The 13,590-nt window shown below is 41.4% G+C and overlaps 1 protein-coding gene across 5 annotated transcripts in view; it reads right to left on the reverse strand.

Moving 5' to 3' along the window:
• Window positions 1-1,738: 1,738 nt before the first annotated feature.
• Window positions 1,739-13,590, reverse strand: part of RIPOR2 (RHO family interacting cell polarization regulator 2) — a 207,802-nt gene continuing 195,950 nt past the window's right edge. For all 5 annotated transcript variants that reach the window (XM_012741349.2, XM_012741341.2, XM_012741342.2 and 2 more), the window contains 3 exons: window positions 13,260-13,343; window positions 8,137-8,227; window positions 1,739-3,451 (listed from right to left, as the gene is read on the reverse strand). In XM_012741349.2, coding sequence (XP_012596803.1) covers window positions 3,351-3,451; window positions 8,137-8,227; window positions 13,260-13,343 — 276 coding nt within the window. In that variant the 3' untranslated portion in view covers window positions 1,739-3,350. The remainder of the gene's footprint in view (window positions 3,452-8,136; window positions 8,228-13,259; window positions 13,344-13,590) is intronic.

The following is a 13,590-nucleotide window of genomic DNA, read 5'->3' on the forward strand; positions in this document are numbered from 1 at the left end:
CTGGGATTGCAGGTGTGAGACACCGCGCCCGGCCACATGGCTCTTTTTGAAGGCCTTTATACATCCTACTTGCGATGTTCTTGCTAGATATTCCACGTGGCTCATCCCATTTGTTCCTTAGGTCATTCCTCAAATGTAATTTTCTGTGAGGCCTTCTCTGACCACTGTCTTTAACCTTGTGGTCTTTGTCCCCCACATTACCTCTGCCCACCCAACCTCGTGTGTCCATTACTTCCCTCCTCTGCCTGGTCTTCCCTTGGGCAGACAATGGCAGCGATTTTTATGTCTTTTTTTTTTTTTTTGACACAGAGTCTCACTCTGTTTCCCAGGCTAGAGTGCCGTGGTGTCAGCCTAGCTCACAGCAACCTCAAACTCCTGGGCTCAAGTGACCCTTCTGCCTCAGCCTTCTGAGTAGCTGGGACTACAGGCATGCACCACCATGCCCAGCTAATTTTTTTATATTTTTAGTTGGCCAATTATTTTCTTTCTATTTTTAGTATAGACAGGGTCTCGCTCTTGCTCAGGCTGGTTTCGAACTCCTGACCTCGAGCAATCCTCCTGCCTCGGCCTCCCAGAGTGCTAGGATTACAGGCTTGAGCCACCACGCCTGTCGATTTATATGTGTTTTGCTTTTTCTTCACTGCTGTATCTCCAGTGCCAAGAACAGTTCCTGGCACACACCTTATTCTTAGTAAGTATGCAACAAATACTTGTTGAATAAATGAAAAGTTAGAGATTAAATTTTTAGCCAAATAATATTCCCTGCACAAGGTGTATTTAGAACTTTTTTGAAATCAAAAAATAATATTTAACAAAGAAGTACTGTCTCCAGGAAAATGTTAGGGATAAAAGGTTTTGTGTTTTTTGTTTTTTGTTTTTTTCCTATTTGAGTGATTTGTTTTTCTGACATGGTGAGAAGTGCTGATGTTTTCCATTAAATTTAGGTTTACGAGTAACTTTATAATTTTGTAAAGTAACTAAGGCAACTCAATTAAACAGTATAGCCAAAATGTATAGGGGAAAATGTTTTTACTGTTGACTCAGTAAATGCAATCACTGATATTTAATGAACCCCTTGGTAAATACTTTTATGAGTTTGAGAGGTAGGGGGTGCTCTCTTGTGAAGACACTGGGCAGGTTTTGGGCTGGGAATGTAGACGAATAAATGAGGGCTTTTTATCCTCAAGGGGCTCACAGACTCTGCTCATAGATGCCACAACAGTGACACACAGCTCTCTTCTGCCCAATTAGTTTGACAACAAATCAGAAGATTTATTATCCCTATTTTTTTTTGAGACAGAGTCTCACTTTGTTGTCCAGGCTAGAGTGAGTGCCACGGTATCAGCCTAGCTCACAGCAACTTCAAACTCCTGGGCTCAAGCAATCCTCCTGCCTCAGCCTCCCAAGTAGCTGGGACTACAGGCATGTGCCACCATGCCCGGATAATTTTTTCTAAATATATTAGTTGGCCAATTAATTTCTTTCTATTTATAGTAGAGACGGGGTCTCACTCTTGCTCAGGCTGGTTTCAAACTCCTGACCTCAAGCAATCCTCCAGCCTCAGCCTCCCAGAGTGCTAGGATTATAGGTGTGAGCCACTCCGCCCCACCTATTATCCCTATGTATAAAGGAATTTCAAAATAAAAATTTCAAGTTGAGCACACGGTATAGGATGTTGTGTAAATACCACTCCAAAAAGGCATGTGAAAAAAAAATACATCAGGCCTGTACATGAGACTAGTAATTCAAAAATAATTTTTATTTTAACTTACATGACCGAAAGTGATGAGTACAAATGCCACAAAACTAAAAGCACTCCGTCAATCAAACATAAAATACAGAATGAATAGAAAAGATACAGAATTAATTACTCATGCAATATTCAAAAAATAAAAACAAACCAAACAAAAAATCCTGTAGGATCTGTAATTTGACTTTCTATAAAGAGAACCATTTCAACCATTTAACATAGACTATAGACTATAATACTACCTATAGACTGTACAATGTACCTTTAAAATGAAGGATATATGCATATATATAATATTTATAAATATACAAATATGTACATTGTAACTTCACAGTTGAAAGAACTGTTTGCCAGAAGCCTGACAAATAATTTTTACTTTAAAATGAGTCCTTTTTAAAAGTCTTGCTAGAATGTAAATATTTAAAACAACATCTAAATGATATTTCATACAAACATGTCCACAGTACAGTTGATATTCCACAGTTTAAATTACACTCACACATATTGTTTTGATACCTTGGCAAACTCCACCCACTTTGTATATTCTTTAGAGGAAGAAAAGTTATTTAATAAGAGCTACTGAATGGTTTTTGTACTTTGTTTAATGAACTTGCTACTCTGATGTTGAGGCAATAATGAAAACGGTTGTTTTAACTATTTGGCCAGGAAATCTTACCTGGTGGTGAAGATTTATCTGTGGCAGTAACTATCCCTCAGGGCATCCTTCTTCCCAATCTTGTGGTCACTTTTACAGAAGCAGGGACCACTCCTACCCCATTAGCATTCCTCCACCTTTCAGGTTATACCTCAAAGAGAATCAATCACAGCTTTGTCTATCCACAACTTTTGGTTTTGGTTTGTCTTAGCAGCAAAATACCTCTATGGTAAGAGTATCATAAAAAATGGCTCTCGTTAACTTGGGAAAACAAAAAAGCTTAAGAATTGAGTTTTTGTTTAAGAGTACGGGTATAATCTCAATAAGGTAGTTCTTCATCACCTACTTATCTTTTTACCATAATAGAAACATGATTTGAGAATTTTCAGGATGGAGGGGAAAAAAACAAAAGAAATAATGAGAGGTTAAAAAATGAAATAAAAAAATTAAATTCTTACAATGGGTCATTTTGCCAGGTTTCACAGGCAAACTTTTATTTGAAGGAATTATTTTTTGTGCTTTGTATTGAAAGTAAAAATTAGGTAGCTAAGGGGGCCACTCAATCCTGAGAACACGACAGAGGAAAAACTGCAAGGCATAGGATATTTATCGAAGTTATCACATGACTATTTCAAGCTTTTAGAAGAATTTCCAAAAAAGTATAAAGATGGCTATTTTAAAATTTCATACATATTAAGATAAACTCTTTTACTGAGTATTGTCAGACACAACCAATGATGTAATCTACTGAATTATACATAGCCCTATTCTATTGGCCAAAGGAAAAGTAGTTAGGTACTGTGAAACCGGAATTTGAATTCTCTCTGTAACATGTTAAATTTCCAGAACTCTTCAAGTTCTAAACACTTTCCAGCTAAATCACAGCACCATCTGGATGAAAAGGGCCAGATATTAAGACAGTTGTTAGGCAGAGTTAACTTGCAATTAAAAAGCTGTGGCAACTTCGGTTCCATGACGACTTCCAACTTTAACACAGTCCCGAGGAAATTTGTCCAACTGTTCATATGCCAGCCGCCCATCTTCTCCTGGATATAGAACATTAAAACATGAACACCAATTCGAACTTAACCTTTTAATTTATGACTCAAATTAATATCAATTGTTTCAGTATGGATTGCTGTAATTGCTATATTAACTTCACGTAAGGAAAAGTCTTCTTCTGTTATTCTTAATTATGTTATTGTTTTCTAAGTAATGTTTAGAACAACCAAGAACTTTTGAGCTAGTACCAGAGACCAAAAGAATGCTAGGATGTGAAACAAAGTAGAAGTCTTATGGCCATTGATGTTGATAATTTCACATAATAGATTTGTTTCTAAGCAATCACATGGATTATATTTTAAATACATTAGGGATTTCAGTGTGGCTGATCCTTGACGTCAGTGCATTGAAGTTTTACAAAACTTTGACTGGTGTATATTATATATTTATACATCTACATGATCATTGCCAAAAGTGAAATTTAGCCTTTCAAACTTCAGTTAAAAAAAATTACTCTTTGCTATGTAAACGCATGGTAATATCTTCTCTTAGCTGCCAGCTAGTTCAGTTTTGTCCATAGCACCATCTTGAACAGCCAGCATGTATTTGCAAATAATTTTAATATTTTGTTCTATTTTTCCTATTTTAATAAAAATGATTAGAAAATGGGAAAATGCAGTACAGAGACAAGTGATAAGCAGGCTTTCATCCATTTAATATAAGTGAGACAAAGAAATAATTAGTTGTGTTCAATCAGAAGTTCACTGTGAAGGAAGACAAGAGTAAAAAAAGATTCATGAAATGCTGGAAATATATAGGTATGAGTGGGTTTTAGAAAAGGAGTGTAATTATGGGTTTTATAATATATTGTAGTCTCCAGAAATAGAAACCTTCCAATAAACCAGAATTCTGTTGAATTTTTTTTTTTTTTTTGCACATTTAACTTTTTCAGGAATATATTAGATACAAAACCAGAGATTTTCCTGTATTTAAAAGAACTTTGCTGGAAAATTTCCTGTAAGCAAAAGCCCACCAATTTAAAGAGATTTTTGTTAATCTGCATGCCTTGACTGTCCACAGGCAAATGCTATAATATATTTTTCCTAGTGTAATACTTTTCAACTGTTTATTACTTTAGGGTAGAACCCTTATTTAAAACAAAATGTTTTTGTAAAACCCTAATATATAAACAGATTAAACCCAGGACCTTTCCAGTTGAGGGCAGAGGGAGATGGAGAGGCAGAGGGCCTGAGCTAGGCTGTTCACACGCTCCCCTTGTGCCCACTCACACGCAGCCCTGTGGATGCCTCAGGGAGCAAATGCCATCTGAAGAACCACTGATACCCACCAGTTCCTACTTTGCTCAAGAAGAGATTCCAGTATTGAGGTCTTAAGTTCTTTCCCTAGAGTCCCACAGAGTAGAATGGCCTAGAGTGTCAGGTTTCCATCTCAGTGCCTGGCTGTATTTGGGTGTCCATCATAAGTTATACCTCCTCAGCATGCCTTAGTGTGCCCCTCTGTAAAATGGGACTAATTGTGCTTCTTCCTTCATGGGATTTTGGGGGGGGGGACCAAATGAGCTAACCTATGCTGATCCTTCAAAACGGTGCCTGGCACAGAGGAAGTCCTCTACGGGAATTACCCAATATTATTAGTGATACAACTGGGGTGGGCTCTCAGGATGTTTCAGTCTTATTAACATTTAGTTTTCAGTGGCCTTTGATCTATGTCTGTTAGTCCTTTAAAAGCTTTGTGAAGTAGGCAGGGTGTAAAAGGAGGAAGAGCCTGATAATTGGGGATTCAGGTAATGTGGTTCCAAGCAGGGCCGAGGTCTAGCCAGGACACACTGGAATGGCCATAGCCATGATGAAAACTGCTCTGTCCAATATAGTGGCCACCAGCCACATGTGGCTATTTAAATTTAAATGGCAATTATAGATAGTCCCCGACTTATGATTATAGACTGTCCCTGACATACATTTTTTGACTTTACAATGATGTGAAAGCCATATAAATTTAGTAGAAATTGTACTTTGAGTATCCATACAACCATTCTGTTTTTCACTTTCAGCACTGTATTCAGTAAATTACCTGAGACAGTCAACACTTTATTATAAAATAGGCTTAGTGTTAGATGATTTTGTACAACTGTCGACCAGTGTAAGTGTTCTGAGCATGTTGAAGGTAGGCTAGGCTAAGCTATGATGTTTGATGGGTTAAGTGTATTAAATGCATTTTTGACCTAATGATATTTTCAATTTATGACCAGTAATATTGGGACATAACCCCTTCATAAGTCCAGGAACACCTGTACTCAAAATTTATTACAATTGAAACTTTAGTTCCTCAGTCATGGTAAACAAGTTGAACAGCTTGATAGCCACATATGATTACTGGCTGCTGTATCGGACGGTGCACATATAGAACATTTCCATAATCACAGAGGGACCTATGGGACAGCTCTAGGTTAAAATATTGCAATAATTCCATGCTGGTTGGTATATAGTTATAGTCCTGAGGTTTTTTTGAGAGCCTGTGATGACCTTCCGCCCTTTGTCATAGCGTCTCATCAATTCCCATTGAAAATAATATTTTCACTGTATTCAGTCATCTGTATGAGAGAAAAATGCATGAATATTTGTGCACTTGAATTAAAGAAGATTCATGATGTTGAGTTGCCTTGGAAGGCTTTGAAAAGTCCACTGCCGAGCACACTTCAGAGCAATGAAAGCGCAATGTCCGGGCGTGGAACCAGGCATGGGTGTGTTTGTAACCTCCCTGGTGATTCCAACGTGCAGCCGATGTGGAGAACCGCGCACTGGTGGTGTGAACGGGCTGGGCCTGGCGTGCGCAGCGCGTGGGGAGCTAAGGAGAGGCAGGTGTGCTGACTGTTTCTGGAGATCTGCCATTTGTTTGCTCGGCTCAAGTGAATCCTGGGGCATATTCCATGGGGATCAACTTCCTTAGGTTACATTGGAAATAGAAGCTTCATTGGCTATGCTTTGCAAACGCCTGGCTTGCCTTTATTGTTATTTTGGAATACTAAGAGATAAAGGAGTTTTTTTTCCCCCTTCCCCCAGCCCCCAATGGAGTTTAAACTAATAATACCCTGGGTATATTTTTATTTTTATTTTATTTTATGTTTTTTTGAGACAGAGTCTCGCTTTGTTGCCCAGGCTAGAGTGAGTGCCATGGCGTCAGCCTAGCTCACAGCAACTTCAAGCTCCTGGGCTCAAGCAATCCTGCTGCCTCAGCCTTCCGAGTGGCTGGGACTACAGGCATGCGCCACCATGCCCGGCTAATTTTTTTCTATATATATTAGTTGGCCAATTAATGTCTTTCTATTTATAGTAGAGACAGTATCTTGCTCTTGCTCAGGCTGGTTTTGAACTCCTGACCTCGAGCAATCGGCCCGCTTCAGCCTCCCAGAGTGCTAGGACCTGGGTATATTTTTAGAGAATTAAATAATTTCTATGCCTTAACACAGCCATAAGGAATAACGGTTTTATCCTTTAAACAAACATATGCTGGCTAAGATTTCTGTGCAATGAATGATATCTTTAATGCAGAACAAAGTCTCATTAAAGCCTCATAAACCTCAATTGTAAGAAAGAAGGCCTAACAATGAATAGGATTTTCATGGTGATTATAAATGCCATGAGATTCTCTTTTATGTTATTAAGCTACTATAGTCAAACTAGGGTGGCTTTTTTCCAAGTAGTATTATAGACTGGATTATATTTGAGGACTTTCGAGAGTATAGTTTTTACATTTTAAGAATGTGTTGTTGTAGTAAAATTATTTATAACAACTATTTATACTTATTTTTGTTTTAAATTTTAGAGATGGGGCTTGCTCTGTTGCCCAGGCTGTAGTACAGTGGTACAATCATAGCTTACTGCAACATTGAACTCTGGGCTCAAGGGATCCTTGAGTCCTCTCAAGTAGCTAATTCTTCTTATTTTTGGTAGAGACAGAGTCTCTTTATGTTGCCCAGGCTGGTCTCAAACTCCTGGCCTCAAATGATCCTCTGGCCTTGGCCTCCCAAAGTGCTAGGATTATAGGTGTGAGTCACTGCACCCGGTCTTATTTATACTTTTTAATGCAGAGTTAAGAAAGGCTTTCCTTCCCTTCCCAGGTCCCAAAAAAGAATAAAAATATGAAACTTGATAGGCATGAACCTTTATAAAGTAAAGTGAAAAGAAAGGGTTATCTGTACATCCTAGAATAAAATAAATACTCCAATTCTTTTCTTTGGTGTCAGGGCTCAGAGGGGCAGAGGCCAGCAGGGCAATCAGAGGTTAATCTTGGGGTTGGGGTCAGGCTGGGGTATTTCAGGGCTTACAGCATTCCCTGGAGATGCAGCCCTGGTGCCTCAACCAGTCATTGTCCTCCAGGAGTTGCCTGCCCCACCCTGACAGCCCAACCTCGATTCCTGCTGCCTCTGCATTGTGGTTTGACTTCTGTGTTCTTGATTCCAAATAATACACAGATAGACTAATCCATATAGAAAGGCTCCAGAGAACCAACTTCACTCTCAGCATCCAAACAGAACAAGGAGTTGTGGCGAGAGGGACACTGATCGGTTCCTTATACTCTGCGTGTGAATACACAGCCTACGGGCGCAAAATTGCTAAAACAAGGTACATGAAACTTTTCCTTACTGCTCTTTCTAAGAATGTCAGAAGCAAACAATCATGTAAGCAAAGAAAGAAAGAAAAAAACTCACCAAGAGACAAGAGGGTTTCTGAGGCCACAGTTCTGATTTCTTCAGTATCAGACTGACACAATGTCACCAGCATTTTAATGCTTTCAGTAGCCTATAGGGGGAAAAACAGTTTCGGTAGTGATCTGACATTTAGGTCTGGAGTTCCATGAGAGTTGGCATTTCCTAGTTGGTAGGGACTGTAAAACCATCTTACCCAGGCGCGCTCCCAACCCTAGCTGAGAGTTGGGATCACTTAGGGGGCTTCCTTTAAAGTGCAGATCCCTGGGTGCTACTCCAGACGCACTACATCGGGATTCCCTGGGGGGGCCCAGGATTCATACTTGCAGGAGCTCTGATGATCAGCTAACTTCCTCCTCTCACAGAGGACTCCAGACTATATGACTAGCCTGCTTTTCTGGAACAGAACCCATTGTCCCTAGTTTTTTCCACCATATTACACTGATTCCAAAAATAGCTCTAATTTAAGAATTCTTAATATTTAGCTTATATACCAAGATAGAGGAGAATAAAGGTCCATGATGGGAATTCTTCTATTTATTTTATTCTACAAACATTTATTGAACACTCTATGAGCCAGACAGTTCACAGGCATGAGAACTTCAGCAATGAACCAGCCGTGGTCCTAGCCCTCGAGAGTTTAGTCTAGTGGAATGACAGACTGCTAAACAAGTAAAGTGATTCTGATGATGAGAGATGGGCTGAGTCAGGGTGCTAGGGCTGAACGTGATGGGAAACAGAGCCTGCCCTGGTCAGGGAAGTCCTCATGGAGGGAGTGATGTCCTAGAGGAGTTAGCCACGTTTGGGCACATGGTAGGTGCATGTGTGTGTGTTGGGGGGACCAGGGGCATGTTTGGGGGTGTGGAGAAGGAAATAAATTCTAGGCAAGGGAAATAGCTTGTTACAAGGCCCAGCATCCAGAGGTGGCCGAGATGTGTTTGGAAAAGGTGGCAGGGACCAAATTGAGGAGAGCCCTGCAAGCTACATGAAGGGTTGAAGGGTTTTGAATGTAATTCTAAGTCCAGGTCTTTTTTTTTTTTTTTTTTTTTTTAGAGGCAGAGTCTCACTTTGTTGCCCAGGCTAGAGTGAGTGCCATGGCGTCAGCCTAGCTCACAGCAACCTCAAACTCCTGGGCTCAAAGCAATCCTCCTGCCTCAGCCTCCTGAGTAGCTGGGACTACAGGCATGAGCCACCATGCCCGGCTAATTTTTTCTCTATGTATTAGTTGGCCAATTAATTTCTTTCTATTTATAGTAGAGACGGGGTCTCGCTCTTGCTCAGGCTGGTTTTGAACTCCTGACCTTAAGCAATCCGCCCGCCTTGGCCTCCCAGAGTGCTAGGATTATAGGCGTGAGCCACCGCACCCGGCCCTAAGTCCAGGTCTTAATTCATATTTCCTTCTTAATTCTATGATCATGAAAGAGTTTTAAGCAGGATTTGCATTTGCATTTTATTATGAGCATTCTGATTACAGTGGAGAGGAGGAGAGTTTAGACAGTAAGGAGGCAGGGAGGTAGGAAGGTGGCTCTAATCCAGGTGAAAGATGCAGACCTCTGAATAGAGCGGGGACAGAGAAGAGCAGACAGATCGGAAGTGGGATCCACAGGATTGACCAGATGTGGAAGATGAGGGGAGGGAGGAGTCACTGCTGACTTCCAGGTTTCTGGCATGAGCTACTAGGAGTGTGGTACCAAACACTAGCAGTGGCAGGGAGGGTAGCTGAGGTTTGAAGTAATTCCCTAGGCAAGACATCTAACAGCAAGCTGGAAAATCAATGGGAAGGGTAGACCGGGACTGGAAATATTGGGAGTCATTAGCGTGTAGATGATGATGGAATCCACAGGAGAGCTTTTCACCCAGGGAGAACACGTCGAGGAAGAAGAGGGCTCAGCATAGGGCCTTAAACACCACTATTTAGGGCAAGTAGAAGAAAGGAAGTTTGCCTTCCACAAGACAAAATTGCTCCTGCTGAGATTCCTGAGGAGGAGAGAATAGCTAACAAATTATGTTGTTGGTCTTTTTCTGTTTTTTTTTTTTGTTTTTGTTTTTTTTTTTTGAGACAGAGTCTCACTTTGTTGCCCAGGCTAGAGTGAGTGCTGTGGCATCAGCCTAGCTGACAGCAACCTCACACTCCTGGGCTCAAGCAATCCTGCCTCAGCCTCCCGAGTAGCTGGGACTACAGGCATGCACCACCATGCTCGGCTGATTTTTTCTATATATATTAGTTGGCCAATTAATTTCTTCCTATTTATAGTAAAGATAGGGTCTCACTCTTGCTCAGGCTGGTTTCAAACTCCTGACCTCGAGCAATTCGCCCGCCTCGGCCTCCAAGAGTGCTAGAATTACAGGCATGAGCTACCGTGCCCGGCCATGTTGTTGGGTTTTTTCTTGGAGGAAAGCTGTGTTTACGAAGCGGTAGTGGTGGTGCCAGGTGCCAGAATGTGGCACACCTGAGTGAGCAGCCTGAGGACCCTGAGGATCATGGGTTAGTCCAGCTCACTGAGACAGACGGGGCGCCCAAATTGGAAGAACACTTGAAGGCCTTGATCTCTCAAGGTTTTCTCCAAGTTGGTAATAGAAAAAATATGTGGGATGTCTGCTAGCTATCATTAATGTTAATAATTATGGCCCCTGACAGCAGTTTGGGTGAATGAAATTGTGAGTCTGCACTGTTTTTCATATCATGGTGCATGGAGACTTTTTCAGGACATAGAGGGGCCAGGGATGGTTTAGAAAGAGTTCTTTTATTTTATTTTTATTTTTTAATTTTTGAGATAGGGTTCCACTCTGTCACCCAGGCTAGAGTAATGGCATCATCATAGCTCACTGCAAACTCAAGCTTCTAGGCTCAAGTGATCCTCCTTCCTCAGTCTCCAGAATAGCTGGGACTACAGGCGTGCACCGCCACACTCAGCTGATTTTTAAAATTTTTTTATAGAGATGGAGTATCACTACGTTGCTCAGACTAGTCTGGAACTCCTGGCCTCAAGTGATCCTCCTTGGCCTCCCAAAGTACTGGGATTACAGGCGTGAGCCAATGTGCTCAGCCAGAAAGAGGTCTTAGCTGGCACCAATGATGCTATCCTATGGAAGAAAAGGAAAGAGGCAAGAATCTAGTGCTCCCAGACTTGGAATACTCCAGAGTTTAAAATTATAGCCTCTACTTTAAACTTCACAGCATGTAAATCCATGAAAACCCATTCAGATCACTGTATCCTTGTGTCTTTGTTTACACTAAGTCTATATCACCATCACTGACATGTCACAAGGTAGCAGGAGAGCACTCAAATAAATAGCAATCATCGCGGGCTTTTTTTTTTTTTTTTTTTTGGCAACCTGAAGGTAATTTTTTGACCAAGTAACAAGGAAGGCAAAATTTCCCAGAGCTGTTTTTGGTCACAGGTCATTAACTTTTTCTTTTGAGGGTGTTAATCCTTTCCTTCATGTGCCATCAGGCCTGCAGGTCCCTGCCCCTAGTCCCAGGAGCCCATCCAAGATTTTGCCAAGTACTAAGGTCTGGCCTTCTAATTTTGTTTGTTTTTGTTTTTGAGACAGAGTCTCACTCTGTTGCCTGGGCTAGAGTGCCGTGGCATCAGCCTAGCTCACAGCAACCTCAAACTCCTAGGCTCAAGGGATCCTTCTGCCTCAGCCTCCTGAGTAGCTGGGACTACAGGCATGCACCACCATGCCCGGCTAATTTTTTCTATATATTTTTAGTTGTCAATTAATTTCTTTCTATTTTTAGTAGAGACAGGGTCTTGCTCTTGATCAGGCTGGTTTTGAACTCCTGACCTAGAATGATCTGCCCGCCTCAGCCTCTCAGAGTGCTAGGATTATAGGCATGAGCCACCGCGCCTGGCCTTTTTTTTTTTTTTTTTTCTTTTGAGACAGAGTCTTACTCTCTTGCTCAGGGTAAAGTGCCGTGGTGTTAGCCTAGCTCACAGCAACCTCAAACTTCTGGGCTCAAGCAATCCTCCTGCCTCAGCCTCCTGAGTAGCTGGGATGCAAGCATGTGCCACCATGCCTGGCTAATTTTTTCTCTATATATTTTTAGTTGTCCAGCTAATTTCTTTCTATTTTTAGTAGAGAGAGGGTCTCACTCTTGCTTAGGCTGGTCTCGAACTCCTGAGCTCAACCAATCTACCCCCCTTGGCCTCCCAGAGTGCTAGGATTATAGGCATGAGCCACTGTGCCTGGTCCGGCCTTCTCATTCTTTTCTCAAAACAGATTAGACTTATTTGTGGTGATGAGGGTAAGTCAAACATTAAATCTCTCCTGTTGAAGGGGGAAACTCTTCCATGTTGGGAATTCTCAGCCTTCCTTGACTTCTTCCTTGACATTCTAGCTCCCTGCTCGCTGGCACCTCCCTCTGACATGATCAAGATTGGTTCGCTGCTTAATAAAGAGAGTTGATGAGGAAGGACAGGGGAATTGAGTGTCACAGTGAATTTCCGCACTTCTTTGCAAATCTTTTTTTTTTTTTTTTTGAGACAGAGTCTCACTTTGTTGCCCAGGCTAGAGTGAGTGCCGTGGCGTCAGCCTGGCTCACAGCAACCTCAATCTCCTGGGCTCAGCGATCCTACTGCCTCAGCCTCCCGAGTAGCTGGGACTACAGGCACGCGCCACCATGCCCAGCTAATTTTTTGTATATATATTTTTAGTTGGTCAATTAATTTATTTCTATTTTTGGTAGAGACGGGGTCTCGCTCAGGCTGGTTTCGAACTCCTGACCTTGAGCAATCCGCCCGCCTCAGCCTCCCAAAGTGCTAGGATTACAGGCGTGAGCCACCACGCCCGGCTTCTTTGCAAATCTTATTTGTCGCTGCTGTGTGTTGTACACTATAAACATTGGTGAAATCCCCATATGATCTCTCTTTTGGGAGACAATATACTTTTCTCATACAGTCCTAAAAGCAAACTGCCATTGACTGACTTTAACAAAACAGAGTCACATATAGTTCCTGTTTAAGGGAAGACCAGGACCCCAAAACGAATACACAGCACAAAGGAGATGAGAAATACCACTAAAAGAGGTACTTTCACATGCAAAAGGAAAGCTGGTGTCTATAGTTGGGTTAGCCTGGCTCAAAGCTGAACTGCCAGGGGGTTCTGAGCCTGGGCTTTACCTCGAGGGTTTTCAGGGCCAGGCAAGCCGCCTTCTGCAGCTGGAGGTTTGTCTTTGTTAGTGCTTCGCAGTAATAGAGCAAGGCCTGAAAGAGAAGGAGGGACATGGTGAAGGCATTTTGATTTGTTCATAGTTTGAGAGGTATATTATCATTTTTACACCCTGAGATAAACTATAGCATGTAACCAGGCATTTTGCACTACTTTCAGAGCAAAAAAATTTTTTTATTAAAATTCATGTTGATGAAAAGAGCTATTTATTCAATAAATTGATTCCTTATATTCTACTAGGTCATGGACTCTGAGGAATATGAAATTAGAGGATACAAAATT

The sequence above is a fragment of the Microcebus murinus genome, chromosome 15 (genome assembly GCF_040939455.1).
Source record: "Microcebus murinus isolate Inina chromosome 15, M.murinus_Inina_mat1.0, whole genome shotgun sequence".
NCBI lineage: Eukaryota > Metazoa > Chordata > Mammalia > Primates > Cheirogaleidae > Microcebus > Microcebus murinus.